The sequence below is a fragment of the Polistes fuscatus genome, unplaced genomic scaffold, assembly GCF_010416935.1.
Source record: "Polistes fuscatus isolate 324 unplaced genomic scaffold, CU_Pfus_HIC Scaffold22, whole genome shotgun sequence".
Classification (NCBI taxonomy): Eukaryota; Metazoa; Arthropoda; class Insecta; order Hymenoptera; family Vespidae; genus Polistes; species Polistes fuscatus.
The window spans coordinates 1,939,587-1,958,892 of NW_025113099.1; the positions used below are offsets into that span (position 1 = coordinate 1,939,587).

The following is a 19,306-nucleotide window of genomic DNA, read 5'->3' on the forward strand; positions in this document are numbered from 1 at the left end:
GCTGTAAAAGTAGAAAACTGCAATTACCGACTGTCGATATTTACCGTTACCGACGGTGGGTAAGATAAAGGTAGAGCACTGCAATTACCGATATCGCCCTTAGCCGGCCTGCCACTAAAGTGGCTTTTGCGATTATTTTTTCCAGGTCCATGAGCCACTATAGTGGCTCAGTCGAGTAGCTTACTTGCTCACCGTTTGAATTAAATAATCGTCTTCATAGTCATTCATATTTAAGTGAAATGTTAAAGTTTATGTATGTACAATATATTTTTAAGAAAAATTATAATCTAATCATTAAGGAATCTTTTCCAAGCTTATACATTTATAAAATTAAATAGTATAATGAGGGTGACTTGATAAAAACAATAAATCGATTCAAGAAATAGCATTAAAAAAAGTTATTATAACAGGACAAAGTCCTAATAAAAAGAGGAAGAAAAAGAAATAGTATAATAATATATCAATGATACTTTATTTGTGTGATAAATTAGATGATTAATAATAAAATATTACATACACGTATGTATAACGACAATAGATGTGTGCGTGTGTGAGAACGCTTATCTAATTATGAAAAAATTGAAAATAAAAATAATAATAATAGTAAGATATAACTAAATGAATCTTTTTTTATAAATATAAAATTCTATAAATATAGATTTACTTATTTAATTTGTCTTTCTTAGTTTTACTTTAACGTATACACATACACACGCGCGTACATATCAAAATACTACTTGTACTTTGATATAAGTAATACGTTATAACAATTGTTAATATATTTTTTTAATAAAACTAATATTAATTAGCTTTAAAGATTTTATACAACTTGTACAATGTTACGCTTGATATTGCAGACATTATTTCTTCTTGTTGAAATAGTCTCTCTGAAAGAAGTTATATAATTTAATCATATTAATATAAATAAAAGATAAATTATGCATACGTGTAATAAAGTATTATGCACTCACGAAATATTTTCTTATCCGTATAATAAGGTACATCATAAAAGATAAAATACGTGCTCATTTTTGATAATGTTTTTAGATCACATTCGATGACTCCCGTCGTTAAATAATGTTTTATTACGGGTATTAATTCTGCAATTATATAAAAAGTATAATAGTTAAAAATTTTATAAATAAAATATAATAATCGTTACGAAATATCGTAATCAAAGTAAATTCATAATGATTACAAATATTACCATTTTCCCATCCATCTAAAATAAGCGATACTTTTTGTTTAATAGAAAATATAGTCTCCGAGCTAAGAAGTGGATTTGATTCTTTTGAGGCCAATTTGTGTAACATTAATGATGATAAAAGTTTTATTTGCCATATAGAGAAACTGTTTGGTTGTTTTTCTAAAATCTCCATGTTCTTAACCATGCTTACCCATGACGGTAAAAGTCCAACTTTATCTTTAATAACACATTCGTAAACGATTACCGCAAATGCTTGTAAAAAGTATTGTTCAAATTGTGTAATTCCGTAAGAAGTTTCTTCAGTTTCGGGAACATAATTAATATCTTTTAATAGAGATGATATTTCTGTGATTTCCATCCCTTCTTGGGAATGTTCTGATTGATCTGTCCAATTACTGCTTATTGTTGAATTAATATTATTTACACTTTTAGAAAAATAATCGCGTTTTCCTTTACTTGTATTTCCACTTAATATAACTTTCGCGTTTCCTTCGTAATTTCTTTTTTCTTTTTTAAATACTTGCATAAAATATTTCACTATATTTAATACTGTTTTATCGTTCGTAAATGATGTTATATATTCCGGTCGTATAGTCCAGGCAAAAACTTTTTCTGTTGTTAACGTTTGTGCTATTAAACTTCTGAAACCCTGCAATTGATAAATATCAAAATGAAGTAACATAAACAAATAATAAGTTATTAATTTTTCATTTAAAATATATTTACATGGGGATCTTCTATATACGATAAACATCCAGCTCGTTGCTTAACACTTAAAGAATCACTTCTCTTCAACATATCTTCAAGTTGTTGCCAATTATAATTTTTTTCAAATACGATTTCCCAGTATCGGGTGTCTTTTAATTCAATTTTTTGTAAACTACTCAACTGTGGGAGCAAACATGGAGCTTGAAGAACTACTTCGTATCCTTGAGCTTCACAATCATTAATAAATGTTAATTGTACCGTAGCATAACAGTATTGTCCACTGTCTATGTCTCTTGGTAAAATTATACGTGGTTCAACAGCTAGAACATATAAATGTCGCAAAGCTTGCAAATGATATCTGTAATAAAGAAATATAAAAGTTTTATCTATGATACACACAAATATATATATGTTAATTTAATAATAAATTATGATATTAACCTGTTATCATTACTATGTGTTGGAAATTTTGGAAAAAGAGAGATCACAAGAGCAGCTATAGCACTAGGATTATTTGAAAGAGTATATCTACCACCACCAAGGAAAAGAAGACCAAGAGCCATATGTGTTGCCAAATGAGAACCATACGTAACAACACTACTAGTAGGTCCTACTCGTGTTCTCACGTGTCTACATATTCTCATAATCTGTAATATCATTAAAATGCATCAATAATTTCATTATAAACATATCCAAGACCTCAAATTTATTTACTTAAAAAGATTTTTAAATTGACCTCTAAATCACCTGTTCCTGCCATGACAACAGCAGTTGAAAGTAAAATGACGTTTAAACATGTCTCTATGGTAGATTTTCCTGCTAATTCAGCTATTGTTTTGTGAGACAATGCTGTAAACATTTGAGCATAATTATATAAAGTTCTAAATGCATTTTTGTTTGCAGTTCCTGCATATTTTAGTCCTAAAGCCATACAAGCTCCTGCTATAATGTTACAATACGCTTGACTGAAAATAAATTAGAAATTAATTTAATAAAACATTATTTACAAATATTATTAAATTTATTTTATACAAAATTGAGATAACTAACTTCATAGTTTCTAAGTCCACATTTTGAGTAATCCCCGGCGTAGGCTTTTGTAATCTATATTTATAAACAATATTAGGAACATGACTAGAAATCCATGTTTTAGTTGGTTGAATTTCGTTCCACAAAATTAATGATTTAGCCAATATTCTTAATAGCAAAAAATCTGGCCTCACAAAATCAAGTAAGTATTGTGTATCTGGTGCTTGCATCCATTCAGCTACTGCTCGATTTCCTGTATTGAAGTACATAAGACCTAAAGCTAATGTTGCACCAGGGCTTGTTACATCAATATTGATAGAATCTCCTTCACGTATTTGATAACTACAAATGTTATAAATAACAATTTTTAGTTAAAAATATCACAAATAAAATGTAACTTTGTAATTAAATTCTATATTAATAAGAATTCTAAACACCTAGGCGATTTGTATTTATCCTTTTGTGCTCCAGTAAAAGGTCGTACGTGCCCACCAACCATGTAATAATGTAAAGTATCAGGTATACTAGCAAGATCGGCTGCACCACCACACCCAAGTACAACTAATCCTAATGCCAATCCTGCTGTTAATGAATATGATTCTCGATCGACACAATTTTTCATTTCTGGACCAGGTGGTCTTCCTAATTAAAGTAAAATAATGAATATCGTTGCATTTTTATCAATGTTATTTACTCGTTCAAGGTGTTAATATAATTACCGATTTCTGATAATAATGCGTGCGATATATGTCTGTGAGCAGTTCCTTGATATACTAAACCAACTCCCATTAATGCTGCTACTTGAACATTTTGTGGAACATTCAATTCTATGCTCGTTGGTGGTAGTAACGTTTCAACATGTAACGATAATAATTTTGTCATGGACACGTCCATTGTAGCTCGATAGGTTGCAGATAATCCAAGTAAAAGTCCAACACTAGTAGCTTCGTGACATTCAACAAGATATTCGTACATACTAAACGGTGCTAGGTTTTTTAAATGACCATTCAAACCAAGTGCCATTAAAAATCCTGAATGTTCGATACCAAATTCACCTTGTTGTTGTTTATTGTATACGATCCAAGTCGAATCAATATTTGATGCATTAGGGTGAATACGAAGACCAGCAGCCACACCATTATGAAACAAAGGCCACAAATTCATGTTTGGTGGCACATCTATGTGAGCCAATTCTACCGTAGTTCCACGAGGTGGTGCTTTACCTATTTATACAAAAAATATATTAATACTGTATATATCTACAAATATAAGATGCTTTTGAGATGATGATTTTACTTTATACCTGTTAAACAAAGCCGAGGAATTGGCAATTGCTCAGTAATTATAGGAGTTGAAGTCCTGAGCGTAAACATGCCTCTAGCCACAGGAAGGGCCATTGTTCTTGTGCATAGAGCATGCAAATGTCTTTCTTGTTCTTCTATAAATTCGTGATCACTCACATCTGGTCGTTGTATTATTGCTATTCTCACGGGTTTCGACGAATTAAGCAATCGTCGTACTTCAGCCACTCTGTGATCCTTATTAAATCTTAGTTTCAATATCTAGAAGCATGAATTTTATTAGACATTCGTTAGTAGTAAAATGTTATTGTAAAAATAAATGACATATGTATATTTATTACATTGTCATCAAATTCCATTCCATCATCTTGATCCACATCTTTAGTAAGATAGTTCTTTCCATTGTTATCATTAGAATCGTTCATATGTAATGAATTTAAATGTGTACCTAATGCAGCCAAATCTTGACGATCTACTAATTCATAGACCTTTGCTGGCCAATTAGACGGTGGACGTTCTCTACATCTGTGCATAACATCTTTTAATATTAAAGATACTCCTGGTGGTAAAATTTCGAGATCCTCTTTTTTCATACCTAAGATAATTTTATATTGTTTTATTAAATATATTATTCATTAATAATATACATAACTACAAAATAAAAAAAATATGCATTGATAATAGCATACCCATTTCATGATATAATAGCACAATGTTTTCTATTGTCGATGGTTGTAATTTTTGTGGTATATCTCTGTCAAATTTATTTTTGCTCTCTTGAAAATCTATACGACTTCCAGCTGGTATTATCAATTTCACGAGTTTATCTATTTCTAGTTTGTCATTTTTGTTTTCATTTGCTATCAGCGTAGTTAAATATACTATATTTTTTGCTCGAGGATTTACATGATATAAATATGGAAATGGTTCTATATTTGTACCAATTAATAAATTATTTAACGTTTTGAATATATCCGGTGGTTTTAAGCTGATATAATTTGGTGTTGTTATTTTCTGTAAATCTATATCACTGATTTGAGATACTGTTTTCTTTAAGTAATGCAACTTTGGAAAATCAAGAAAGTAATGATGAGCATAAGTATCGAATTTTAAGTCTGTGCTTAGTTGATACAATAACTGAGCAAGTAATGGTAAACTTTCTGACATCACACAATCTAATTTTAATTCTTCGTATAATAAGTGCAATGAGAACAAAATAAGAGGAAGATATGGAAATAAAATTGCTTGATAATTAATCCTTCCTGAGATCTTCAGTTCACTATTTTTGGAAGATAAAGCGTCATGCGTATTAGAAAATTTTGTCAGCCCCAGTACGTCAGAAATAAAGTTTTGTGAATTTTTTGATTTAATAGAATTTATTACGTATGCCCAATCATCGTTAGATCCACTATCACTGGTCTTTTGCTTTTTTGGAACAACCATTGGACTGTTTCGTTCGGTAAATTGTTCTTTTTCATTGTTTTGTATTAATTGTAATTTATCTACGTCGTATCCCAATAAAGTAAATAAAACTACTAAAAAAAGATGCCACTCTTGGACCGGAGAAAAATCTTGCGGACCTGGAGCATTCCGAGCTCCATACCATTTTACTAATAATTGCATTGCAAGGTCCTTTTGTAATACGCTACGTAATGTTTTTAAACATTTGGTAACTGTAAATAAATTTAATATATTATTTGTTTGTTAATTACTATACAATATTTAATAAAAATATACTAACCTAACGGAGATGTACTACAAGTTGGTAGAGTTATTCGAAAATAACTTTTATTACCATACTCTAAAGTAATTTTGTTGCTCACTGCATCTTTCAAACCAACAAGATTTAAATCTAGTACAGAATTTTCCAACAAAATTGGTGGTTGTGCGCAGGTTCCACCGACTGGACTTAAAAGATGTACAGCTTCTTCGAATCTGATTTCATGAGAATTTCCACAATTTTGTGAAATCAAAGAACTTCTTCGTGGAAATGGAGAACTGAGTTTGTGATTAATATTTGAGACGAAATATTTACATGTAAGATTCGGAAGAATACTTGATACATGTAACTTTCCAACACATGTTGTACCTGAATACAATACTATACTGTTGGACATATCAATAATTGCTATCATATGTAAACTCTGGAAATAAAATTATAAAATATTATTACATGCTTCTCTCTTTCTCTCTCTCTCTCTCATAGCATTTTAATAACAATAATTACAAAAATATACGGGAGGAACTAACAGGCAAACTAACTGCATCTTTTGCTATTATACTTGTAACCATTCCAAAAATGACTTGTTGTTGTTTGTTAGTTTTTTCTAAACGAACTAAAAAGAATTGCGATCTGGTAGGTACTAAATATCCCAAATAACTTTGACCAACGAAATCAGATGTTAAAAGAACTTTGGATGCTCGTCCTGGTTGTATATCCCTTTAAAATAAAATTGTAATACGTTAAAATATTATAATAATCGATAAATGTATATTTTAATATAACTTACTTTCTGGAAAAAACCCAAAGAAATTGAAGACACAAAAAAAGTCTGGAATAAGGAATGGAAACTAGAGAGGATAGAGAGAGGAATATATAATAGGAAACTATAATAATTTCTGCTTACTTTGGAACTCCCACATTTTCTGTCCACACATGATCAAGACAAATTTCGGGATATAATGGTTTGCTCGTAGTAATAGCATCTTGAAGCTGAATATTGCTGCCATTACAAACAGGACTTCGTTGTGAAAGATTTAGAGTTGATCCCATAACCATTTGATGTAATCGTGAATGATGATTTATAATTGTATTAGGTATTCCAAATAACGGAGAGAATCCTGAATGCGTTGGAGATTGACAACGTGAAATGGTAGCCATTGGACTTTGAGAACGTGAGTGTTGTTGCTGTACTTGCGAAGGTGATTGACCACAAGAACCTGTTGTTGTATAAGATGTACAACGAGATCCAAAAGGACTATTTGGTAAACCATATCCACCTCCAACATTACTTAAATGTGGATTAACTATACCTAAACAATTAAACTGTATTGTATTTTTTTATCAGATATATAAAAATGAAATGAAAGGAAATATATTGAAAATAACTTACCAAACATATTTATATGACTTTTATTAGAAAAACTTTTAGTAGCTGACACATTGCTACCAAAATTTAATGGCGATGCACTCATTGAAAGATTAAATATACTTTGTGTTGTTTCATTGTTTTTACAAACCATCTGACACTCTTCTATTAAAGCTTTTCGTATTTTATACACAGAATGTAATCCAGTTTTTTCATCATAAATTACAGCCAATGATGGTTCAGAACTAGTAAAAACAATCTGCTGATTTGATTCAGACATATATGTTATATTTCCTGTGAGTATTTCAATAAATATGTTTCAAAATAATTATTTATTTAAGTATTCTTCGTTAACCCATTGGCGTATAATAATATCTTTATATTTTTATTTTAGATATAGATTTATTAATTCTTTTGTAAAAACCTGTTTATTTAAATTCATGCTCAAAATTAATATTTCAATGAATAAGCCAATGAGTTAAAGTTCACATTATAAAATATGATAATAAAGATAATCTTACCATGCTTAATAATTAATGGACAAATTTCATCTAAAGGATGCATGAGCGAAAATGCTACTGGTAAATTAGCATCAAATTGCATTGGATATTTACATGCCTCTAATGACGTACACCTAAAAAGTATAAAAAGAAAAATTCTGCTATTGTAATATTGTATAAATATTAATTTCACACAAATCATTAAATACCTTAATTCAGAAATATTTGGTTTAGAAATTTGTGCTTTTTCAAGTAAAATACCATACTTTGTTGGCCAAACAGCAGAAACCTAAACCATTCAAATTTATATATTATTAATAATAATACTAGTATTTAAAAACATGAACTATAATGTTAAAAATAAGGATTCTACCTGAAATTGTAAACTGGACACATAATTTTCACCACTTTCAGTAAAAACTTTTAGAGTATAGGAATCAAGTAAACAAATGCATCTTATTGTTTCGCCTAACTGTTCTTCATTATTTTGATCTTTTCCTTTCGATAAATGATCTGATATACTTGTACAAAAAGTACACCATAGTGCATGCTTTATGTCAGTTTCACAAGTATATGAAGTCTCAAGAACGCGAGTGGATTGATCACCCTTGCAATGAATTGCAACTTTCCCAGAGCAATATAATTCTTCTTCGCCACATGTATCATTATTACGTATTGACCAGAACTCTTTCTATATATTTATACTTTATTAAGTTAACATATATTTATATACAAAATTGATAAAAATAATATAGAGTGTCTAAGATTTTTCTGGTCAAATAGTGTCAGCATATTTTAATAACTTAAATGACTTATTTATAACATTTTTTTCTTACTTTTGTGCTTGGAATATGTTGACACTATTCGGCTGGACAAACCTCAGATACCGTATACAACAACGATAACTTACAAAATTTTTTTCTGATATATTAACTTGACTGAGTTTCTCTAATAAAATACTTTCTCCTGGTGAAGTCGAATTATTCAATAACTGTTGATTTATTACTGACCCAGGATGTTTTGAATAAATTTGACGTCCACCAGGAATATATTCCTAAAAAATAAAGAAACATATATTAAACATGTGATTTTTAATGCATGTATATAAAATTTATGCGAATGAACTTATATAAAATATAATAATATAAAAATATAGTAAATGCTTTCATTTTAAAGAAATTGTTATTAATGAATGTACTATATATCTTTATTTCCTTGCCTTTCAGCCTTGAAAAGAAGGTGGGAAAGTGGCATATGCTTGCCTACAATTTTTATCACATAAACATAACATTTTTAAAACTATTGTAGTTTTTTATTAGTATGTGGGAGAATGAAAAGAATGACAGATTAAAACAGTTGAAAATTGCTATTAGGAGATTGTAAATTAAGTTGCAGTGAAAGTGAATAAAGATATATATTACTATTATTACATTAAATCTTTTGATTATTATTACTTTATTTTAGAGCAAACAAAGTACCCCTATAAATCATAATAATTGTATTATATAATAAATACAAAAAAGAATTACATACCACCGGATCTGAGGCGGCAATCATTGTTTCCCTGCTTTCATCCAGATTTGCTAAATATATATGAAGAAGGAAAATAAACACAAGTAACGGTTTTCTTTACAAACGTTTCAAAATAATGTAAATAATGTTGAATATAGAATCTTTCGACAATTCGAAGCAGGGACGCCAAATTTTTATAAAAAAAAGAAATAAAGATTTTAGTTACATCTTGTATTCATAGGTGCGCTAATATCGACATTGTCTTCTTTTGATTAAGTGCATTTTGTGTTAAAAAATAGTGAATTTTTAATTATTAATTATTTTAAATATTACTATTATTTTTATATAAAATTAATTTCAATGCTCACATAAATTAATATAATATCTTACTAAATATTAGTATAAAATAAGTTTTTAAAATTAAACTCTTAAAGAAGGAACAAATAATGCATTTTCTTGCATAGAACTTTAATTGATAAATTATGTTATTGTATGAAATGTTATAATATATTTTAATTTTAGATAACAAATTACTCGGTATAATAGTATAAATAACATTATCTTGTTTATAAGGGTGTAATTAAATATGATTAATCTACATTGATCGGGACTATTTAAAACTGTAATTTGAAATGATGTTATAGGTTATTATTTTGATATTGCAAAGATGGTATCATTGTAACTATTTTTCTTCGGTGTTTAGGGGAATCTCGAGGGTGCAAAAAGTACAGAAAGGTTATGAGCACAAAAATATCACTATATATATTTACAATCATTTAAGCTACAGAGCCTAACCTAAAAGAGTGTAAAATTAAATATGGCACAAAGATTGAATAGCAAGGCCAAAGTAAAATCTCTTATATTTATCACAAGTTCGGCTGCAGCTTTGTTTAGTGGAATAAGTATTTATCAAGGGAATGAAAAATTTTATAAAGAAATAGCGATTCCTTTGGTTCAACGAATAGATCCTGAAATTGCTCATAATATAGCAATAAAAACATTAAAATGGGGATTTGTTCGTAAAGAAAAATTCAATGATCCTGTTTCCCTTAGAACATGTATTTGGGATATAGTATTTAAAAATCCTATTGGTATGGCTGCTGGTTTTGATAAGCAAGGAGAAGCCATCGAAGGATTGCATAAAATAGGTTTTAGTTTTGTAGAAATAGGTAAGAAAATGATTAATAATATTATTATAATATTATTATATGTATTATGCATTGTAATCATTTTTATATTTTTTATTTTATTATTTATTGAAGGATCTATAACACCTGTGCCACAATCAGGGAATCCTAAACCTAGAGTATTCAGATTATTAGAGGATAATGCAATTATTAATCGTTATGGTTTCAATAGCGATGGCCATGACAAAGTATGGGAGCGTATTAAAAAGCTTAGAGAAGACAATGATTTTGTTGGCATCATCGGTATTAATTTAGGCAAAAATAAGGATTCTGAAAGTGCAGAGCAAGATTATATAGATGGTATTAAGAAATTTGCAGATGTTGCTGATTACTTTGTTATTAATATATCCAGTCCTAATACGCCAGGACTTAGATCGTTGCAAAGTAAAGAAAAATTAGAAAATTTACTTATTAAGATTAATGAAACGAGACAGAGAATAGGTAGCAAGCAACCGTTACTTTTGAAATTAGCACCGGATTTGTCGGAAACAGAACGACAAGATATAGCAGATATTGTTTTGCTTAATAAAAGCAAAGTCGATGGTTTGATTTTATGTAATACGACAATTTCGCGTAATTATTTAATAAATGAAAATAAAAAAGAAAGCGGTGGACTCAGTGGTGCACCTCTAACGGACATTTCTACCAAAATGATATCAGAAATGTATCAACGTACTCGTGGTAAAATTCCAATTATTGGAGTAGGAGGAGTTTTCACTGGGGAAGATGCATACCATAAAATAAGAGCTGGAGCATCTTTGATTCAGTTATATACGTCGTATATATATAATGGTCCATCGATAGTTAGTAAAATAAAACAAGAATTAAATGATATACTTAAAAAAGATGGTTTTTCTTCTATAAATGAAGCAGTTGGTAAAGATATAAAGATTAGCTAATTATAAAGACAATTTGTAATGAATGTATTAATTTGATAAGTTTAAAAATATGTTTCATACATTGATTGTACAAGATGGATAAACTGATTTGTACAGATTATTATAATTAATTTGTAAATTGTTATTGTTAATTATGCAAATCTACAGTATCGTGGAAATAAAAATTGATAGGTACTATTTATTGTCACTTTTATAATTGTTATAAAAAAAATATAGAACGTGTATCAAACCATACACGTTTAAATTATGTGTACTTATAATTTATAATTTAATATTCTTAGCCTTATATCATCGAATAAATGGATATTAAAACTAATGAAAATAGAGTAACATTTGAAAACATTAGTAATCCAGCTGATGAACATTCATCGACGTGATCAAAAAGTTCTTTATAAGATAATATTGATTCGAGCGTTGATGTCGTATGTACTAAACCAAAAGTTGAGCTTTTAAAGAGAAGATCATCGGTGTTATTAAATTTTCCATAAATATGGAGTACTCTCCAGGAAGAAGGGCGATATTTCAACCGATCTTCAAGTTTTAATAAGGCTAAAACAGCATTTAATCGTTGTATCTCTGTATCGTTTCTTCGAGCGATTACCTAAGAAAACAAAACAGATTTTTATATAATTCAATGCGTTTTTGTTTTCGATATTGTAAAAGAAAACGAATTATTTACCCCGCTATTGATGGTTGCTGATAAAGCACAAAGCTCTGGTTTATCCAAATTTAATCCTGGTTTTGTAGCCAAACTACCATTTCTACATAAAATTTGATATTTGTCGACATCACTTTCCTCTTCTTCAGTTCCATAAATATCACGTATGAAAGAAAAGAAAAAAAATAATGTTATTTAAATAGTTAATTAAGATTAAATTGAAAAGTGTATACCACACTTACGTTTTATATTTCCGATTTCAACGAAAGCTATGTCACCGAATTCTTCCGTTAAACACGTTAGAGCACCTTTATCACCATAATAACGATTTTCATTACTCGCCGTGCAGTCAATAGTGCCGTTTGTTTTCGGACAAATGGAACAAAGCTTATTTTCAATATTTTTGGAGACGGCATTGGATCCGTGATTATCGTCGTTTATACCAGGCGTACAAGCGCCCGCGAGTAAATTACTGAGAAGACCAGAATATTTGCAAGAGACTGACGAAATAATATGATTCACTCGAGCAACTTTAATTAAACTCAACCAAGCAATTCCGCCATATTCAGGGAAACAAGCTCTATGACCCTTTAATTGATTAAAATTCTTTATGGGGTAGTTGCCATCTTCGGATTTCCGAAGAACAGCCATAATCATACTATCCTTCCTGATCAGTGTGTTGGTTTCAGCATAAAGGATTGGTCCTAAATTGTATAATCTAGTAAAGTAAAAGAATTTCATATATTAGACTATTATTATCTTTATTAATAACTTGTTTTTTTAATAGGTTTTTCAAATAACTTACTGTCGTGCTAGGTAACCATAATTTGAGTCTATAGTAGTAATATCGGCTTTTTTATTAGCAATGTCACGCATACATTGGAACGTTGAGTTGGCTTGCAAACAAACAATTCTCGGCTCGATACCAAGAGCTATCGCTTGTTTCGCAATCCATTCACATTTTGTTTTCTCAAGAGGGTCTATGGTGCACCAACGAATAGTAAATTCTTCACAAGTTGGTACTTTCGAAAGATCCACTTCTTTTCTTCCTTCAGCTAAGTAATTGTATAAGGATATAGGCTTTGTAAGATTCGTGACTGTACTGTCTTCTTCTATAATTCTTTTTAAAGATTGCGACCAGTTTTCAGCAGCATATGTGACTGGATTTAACCATTTCTTTAATTTGTTTGTAAGATCATTTACTAGTTCTCTGCAATCGATAAATTATTATTTCAATAAAATTATATCTATATTATATCTAATCATTATGATTTATGATTATTATTACGGCATCAATTATCATACATACTTTCTAGTAACAATTGCACCCCATGGTTGTTTGATCCACGCACAAGGATTACTGTTATTTAAATTTTGAAGTGATCCATCGGGACATAGAAATTGGTACTGACTCTTTTGATTTTCCTGTAACACACATATCATTCATTATTTTGTAATTCTAATAGCCCTGACGTTGTTAAATAATATTTACATTTCTTCGTACTTATCAGCACAAGTTAAAAAATATATTTAATATTAATAATAGACCTTGAAGTATTGATGAACGTATTCTAGTGCTACGTATGCTACTTTTCCTTGTCCCGATGTTAAACAATCCAAAGCACCAATGTGACCATGTTTATCTACATTTTTATAGTTGCAGGCAATTTTATCGTCGCATAACTCGCAAAGTTCAGGATATTTTTTCTCTGTAGAATAGAATTACAAAAATGAATGTACAATTTAATATTTAACAGAAAGAAAACAATCGAATGTATTTTTCAACTTACTGAGAGTATCGCTAATGTTAGGATCAGCCACCCAATTACCCGGTCTGCAGGCTTTACCAAAGAACGACCTAATATCTTGTAATTCATTTTCTATCGAAGTTAAATTTTCTCGGCACTCAGGTACATACGTGTTTCTTTCAAAATATTTCAAAATGAAATCGTTCCACAATTGATTTTCAGTGAAACCAGGATGACAAAGACCTCCGTTCTTTAAATTTTCAAAACGTTTTCCAGATTCAATGGAAAAGTTCGAAGGTACTACGGCCACGGATTTAAATTTAAACGACTCTAAAAAAAGAAAAAAAACAAAGTAGATTAGAAATAAAAATTTGTCGTAGTTTGTATCAGTTGATTTTTTGTTTTTGATTATTATTGTTAGAGGTGAACTACTTACGCTGAGTTTTGTCTTTGTGTCTCAATTCAAAGATCGGTACAATTTCATCGCAATAGAATTGACAGGACAATAATAACGCATCGGTATCGAACAAACCGAAATCTGCTTGGCCGTTTGCTAAACGTATTGCACATTCGGCACTGTCACTTACGTGAAGGCATTCAACTTCACTATCACCTCTTTCTATGCTTTGACAAGATTCGCTGATTGATTGTGTTGTCGTACACAATTTATCTAACGAAAAAATAGAATAATATTAAATTTATCAGTGTTATCACATACACAGAAATTTTTCAAACGATTCTTCTACTTGATTATACTTCTTTCCTATGATCTGATAATATTTTTACAACGATTCTTAATAATAGTATAAATAAACCTCGATATAATAAGATTATAGAATGATTTATAGAAAAAAAAAAGTAGAAAAAATTGAATTTCGATGGTCTATGTGTATCGTCATTGATTCGTAGAACTTTATCGCAATGGCATTGAGATAAGCTTCGCCCCGATTTCTCTTGATCTATTTATCTTACGTGAGATATGACGAATGTACCTTCGTGATCAATAGTTATAAAGTAGTTAGGATTATTTATCATATTTCATTTAGCTTATATAATCTGTTAATAATATATATTACTTTTTCAATTTCAATGATATTCATTTATAGATTCTTTTGATCATTTTAATTAACAAATTACAATTTCTTTTGGTCTTGCTTGTTATCGTCAAATTACCGATCTTTTAAAAAGTAGAAATAAATCGTAATTATAAAACGAAGATTATAATGATACAATTAATATTATCACGTTTTTAAAATGAATATTTGTTTTTTTTTGAAATTAGTTCTTTTCCTGTAATTTGTATTTAAATATGAAATATATATAAATTTGACGTTTAGGTATTTTATTATAGAATAAATGAACTTACATTTTGCGTTGGTACACGTAACGAAACTAATCACGAGGAACAGGTAAGCCGACTTCATCGTGAATGTTCGAAGTACAGGACGACAGTTGAATGTAAACTGCGAAAATCGTATCGTTTTTACGATAGGCAACGTAACTAGGCGCACCTCTTCTTGGTTCTTCAAACCAAGCCTTGATAACGAAGCCCTGATAACGACCACTCTCACGCCCTGAACATATGAACATGACCAAAATTTGCGGTTTGTTATACGGTTTCTTCGTTCTGGTTCGTTCAACTTTTACCACACAGGACAAAATGTGTAAATCAAAAAGAAATCTAAATAACGATGCTACATTTCGCGTTATATTTTATTTATTTCATTTAATCCGATATTTTCAAATGTTGCTTAACTATTAATTTTGTGCTAATACGATCTAACGTTGAAGACATTTTGAAATATTTGTATGGTGAATCGATGAAGTAAATATACATCTTATCGGATGACGCGGATTTTCGTTGAAAGAGACAAACGTTTCTTTGGTTGATTTAATATTTTTAGATTTTTTAAGTGAAATATAAATCTTTCCTTTAAATTACGTCAATTTTCCTTAAATTCACGCGTTGTAATCGTAAGCGGTTTTATGGCTTTTATATATTTGTTATCTTTTAAAACTCAATAATACAAATGGTTTTCTTTTTTTTTTTTTTAATATCTTCTCAGGAAATAATAAACGTTATTCGCATTGTACCTATGCTTAAAAATTGAACATAATAGAGTATATTCAGATAATATTCATGAGGTATTCTTAAGATTCTGAGATTGAAAAAGAATAATTTTTTCCCTTTTACAAATCTGAATATTATCAACTAACTATTGTTTGAATATAATCGATTCTTTGACGCAAAGATTATATAAAGAACGAGATGCATCTTGATACAATATTTGTACAACGATAAGTTGTTGGATAAAATTATGTTCGTAGCATTAATATTAGCCATCCTCTTATGGGGTAAGTTTAATACTCGATTATTTTCTTATCATTTTTATAAATAATTTTCATTCTAGGAAAAATGAATAATTTCGTTTTGAGCGAAGAAATTTCATTAAATTCAACAAGAAGTACGTTCATTTGTACCGATGGTAGTCAAATACCTTTGATCAATGTTTGCGATGGTTCAATTCAGTGTCCAGATTCTTCCGATGAAACGAACAAATTGTGTCGACACACACTGTAAAATATTTGTATTTATTTTATACTTCGTAAAATAACTTTTTTAATTGAATTAAAAAATATATTTTAATATAAAAATAAATTGTATATTTAATATTAAAATATATTTTCGTAGTTGTCCTTCGAACATGTTTAGATGCGCTTATGGAGCTTGCATAAATCGTACGTCTCGATGCAATGGAATACAAAATTGCATCGACGGAAGTGACGAAATTCGTTGCAATTATTTGTCGAATGAAACATGTTCCGACAGAGAATACCAATGTTCAAGCCCTCGTTTAGAATGCATTCCCATTGCAGATATTTGTAATGGTAAATAAAGCTCGAATAAAATTAATCGTTCAGAAAAATTTCATAATAATTGAATTCAATTCTTTGGAAACAGGACACGTTGATTGTTCGGATAAAAGTGACGAGGACATTTCTATGTGTCGAGAATATTCTTGTCCTGATTATACGTATCGATGTTCTTATGGGGGTTGCGTTTATCAAGAAGTTCTTTGCGATGGTATAAAAGATTGTTTTGACGGTAGCGACGAAGATACGTCGATGTGCAGTTCGATTAATTGCACTGGGATTGAATGTTTTCGACGTGATGAATGCAGGTAGATCATTTTTAAATAATCTATAATATAAATTACTCGTATATTATATTAATTGAATATATTTTTTCAGACAAAATGAATTTGCATGCGATAACGAGAGACAATGCGTGCCGATAAATAAAATCTGTGACGGTATTCGCAATTGCAGAGATGCTTCCGATGAAAATCCTGAAATGTGCATGAAACAGGAGTACGAGAAAAATGATTTTTATTGGAATATTCGTTAAATAAAAGATTAATAAATAAATCTATCTCTCCAAATGTATTTAGATGTGGCGAGGATAGTTATCGTTGTTCTTATGGCGCTTGCATTCCCATCAAATTCACTTGCAATTTGCGACCAGATTGCCATGATTGGAGCGACGAGGATGAAGAAGTTTGCGGTAGAGTTTTGCCCTTAGGTGCATGTCGACTTCCTGGCGCAAAGCCAGGTATTCATTATAAGATAAGAGGTTGTTCACGATGTCGACCTGGCGAGGTTGTTCCCGAATTTACTCGTTTGGATTACACCTGTGACGTTGGCGAATGGTTGGAAGGTTCCACTAGCGTCTATTGTCAAAATAATCGTTGGTTACCCTCGATTCCAATTTGTTCTGTTAGTAAGTATGACATGAAATTGATTTGATTACGCGTTACATTCAATGTTTCATGATATTTAAAGGTAACAATACGTTGGGTATAACTTGCCCACCGATTTTCGAAGCCAATGGAGCCATAAAAAGATGCGAATCTAAATGGGGATCGCGCAAGGGTTGGGTTTCTTGCGAAAAACCCATGCCTATAGGAACAAACGCTTTTTTCGAGTGTCCTATGTTTTACGAACGTCTAACAGGATCAACGAGAATAATTTGTCTTCACGATGGTACTTGGAGCCAAGCAGCATTAAGTTGTGTTCCCGTTTGTGGAATACGCGAATCTTTAAGTTGGTCAATTGTTGTGGGTATACGTTAATTCTAATTATTTAAAAAAGATTAATTGTATTTCTTGTTTACAGCAACACTTATAGTAAACGGTTGGGAAGTGAAAAGCGAGGAATATGTACCTTGGCATGCCACACTTTTTTCGTACGAAAACGGTCAATGGAAATTTTTTTGCGGTGGTACTTTGATCAGCGAACGTGTCGTATTAACTGCCGGCCATTGCGTGTGGAAAACATTTCCCGAAACTATACGAGTTGCTTTTGGAATACTTTCAAATACGTTGAACGAAACGTTGGAAGAAAACGTTCAAATATTCGACATCGATAAAATCGAGATTCAAAATTCGTATCAAGATCACGAAGGAAATTATGCTTCTGACATTGCACTTCTCATCTTAAAAATGCCAGTTAAGATAAACAACGTTGTTAGACCAGTTTGCGTTGATTTTCAATCCGATGTAACTCTCGTTGAGGCTTGGAAAAATGGTGAAAGTGGATTTGTCGCTGGTAAGAAATATTTCATTGATAAATATTTTTAAATATTTTAAAATGAAATAATTTCAATCGTTTTATATTTAATTTTCTTTTATTTAGGTATGGGAATTACGGAAAACGATACTTATAGTTCAACTTTAAGGATGACTTCGATGAAAGTTATTTCCAATGAAAAGTGTCGCGAATCTCATCACAGGGATTTTAAAAAATATGTTACGTATACTTCCTTTTGTGCTGGTTGGGCAAATGGAACAGGTGTATGTAACGGTGACAGTGGTGGAGGTTTTATATTGCGTCGACCCAATACCATGATTTGGGAAGTGCATGGTGTCGTTTCGATAAGTCCTCGACGATTGGGAACTAGTTTTTGCGATCCACATTCTTATACCATTTTTACCAAAGTCATTTTATTTCTATCAATTATATTAATATATTTTATTTCATTTTTCATCTAATTTATATTTTTTCTCATTATATTTTAGGTATCACTTTATGGAGATTGGATTCGTAATATTATCGACAAAATTCCGATTACTGGGTCACCTGATATCAATCGACAACCTAATCAAGATGATATTATTATTTAATAGATAATAATTAGTAGATCTATTGGCTAATTATATTTTTGCATTATATTTTATCTCAAGTATCGAACATATTATGAAAAATATATTATTCATGGAATATATTTATATTATATATTCATATTACATGGCAATTTATAACGCTCACGTGTTTATTATCTGTACGTTTATGTAAAAAAATGAAAATCTTGACAGTTTAGGAATATCTCGGTTATGATTATCAGACACGATTTTTTTAATCACCTTTTATTATACATTTTTATTATTTTATTTATGAAATAGGATTGA

At 30.1% G+C, this 19,306-nt stretch overlaps 4 protein-coding genes across 5 annotated transcripts; 2 read left to right on the plus strand and 2 right to left on the minus strand.

Moving 5' to 3' along the window:
- Positions 1-653: 653 nt before the first annotated feature.
- On the minus strand, positions 654-9,610 carry LOC122518055 (anaphase-promoting complex subunit 1). 2 transcript variants are annotated; one of them, XM_043636726.1, is made up of 21 exons: positions 9,368-9,610; positions 8,745-8,888; positions 8,208-8,525; positions 8,044-8,123; positions 7,856-7,968; positions 7,359-7,628; positions 6,873-7,278; positions 6,496-6,685; positions 5,987-6,389; positions 4,935-5,918; positions 4,587-4,840; positions 4,248-4,506; positions 3,664-4,167; positions 3,382-3,586; positions 2,966-3,286; positions 2,652-2,880; positions 2,357-2,562; positions 1,934-2,273; positions 1,208-1,856; positions 972-1,100; positions 654-887 (listed from the first exon to the last, which is right to left on the minus strand). In XM_043636726.1, exons 1-21 carry the CDS (start codon positions 9,389-9,391, stop codon positions 802-804), a joined length of 6,114 nt encoding a protein of 2,037 aa, XP_043492661.1. In that variant the 5' UTR covers positions 9,392-9,610; the 3' UTR covers positions 654-801. The 2 variants fall into 2 exon arrangements, with proteins under 2 accessions (XP_043492661.1, XP_043492662.1); XM_043636727.1 differs by lacking the exons at positions 8,208-8,525; positions 8,745-8,888; positions 9,368-9,610 and having other exon boundaries at positions 7,856-7,954; positions 8,044-8,116.
- A 253-nt stretch (positions 9,611-9,863) lies between these two features.
- LOC122518056 (dihydroorotate dehydrogenase (quinone), mitochondrial) lies at positions 9,864-12,223 on the plus strand. Its single transcript, XM_043636728.1, has 3 exons — positions 9,864-9,968; positions 10,050-10,515; positions 10,609-12,223. Exons 2-3 carry the CDS (start codon positions 10,164-10,166, stop codon positions 11,430-11,432), a joined length of 1,176 nt encoding a protein of 391 aa, XP_043492663.1. The 5' UTR covers positions 9,864-9,968; positions 10,050-10,163; the 3' UTR covers positions 11,433-12,223.
- On the minus strand, positions 11,716-15,633 carry LOC122517910 (transferrin-like). Its single transcript, XM_043636527.1, has 10 exons — positions 15,615-15,633; positions 15,239-15,412; positions 14,275-14,508; positions 13,881-14,168; positions 13,639-13,799; positions 13,400-13,515; positions 12,896-13,300; positions 12,333-12,808; positions 12,112-12,233; positions 11,716-12,033 (listed from the first exon to the last, which is right to left on the minus strand). The coding sequence occupies exons 1-10, from the start codon at positions 15,631-15,633 to the stop codon at positions 11,716-11,718; spliced, it is 2,313 nt and encodes a 770-aa protein (XP_043492462.1).
- A 699-nt stretch (positions 15,634-16,332) lies between these two features.
- LOC122517911 (modular serine protease-like) lies at positions 16,333-19,021 on the plus strand. The gene is made up of 9 exons (XM_043636528.1): positions 16,333-16,415; positions 16,531-16,727; positions 16,801-17,020; positions 17,091-17,210; positions 17,291-17,619; positions 17,682-17,942; positions 18,015-18,446; positions 18,534-18,835; positions 18,917-19,021. Exons 2-9 carry the CDS (start codon positions 16,544-16,546, stop codon positions 19,019-19,021), a joined length of 1,953 nt encoding a protein of 650 aa, XP_043492463.1. The 5' UTR covers positions 16,333-16,415; positions 16,531-16,543.
- The last annotated feature ends 285 nt before the right edge of the window (positions 19,022-19,306 follow it).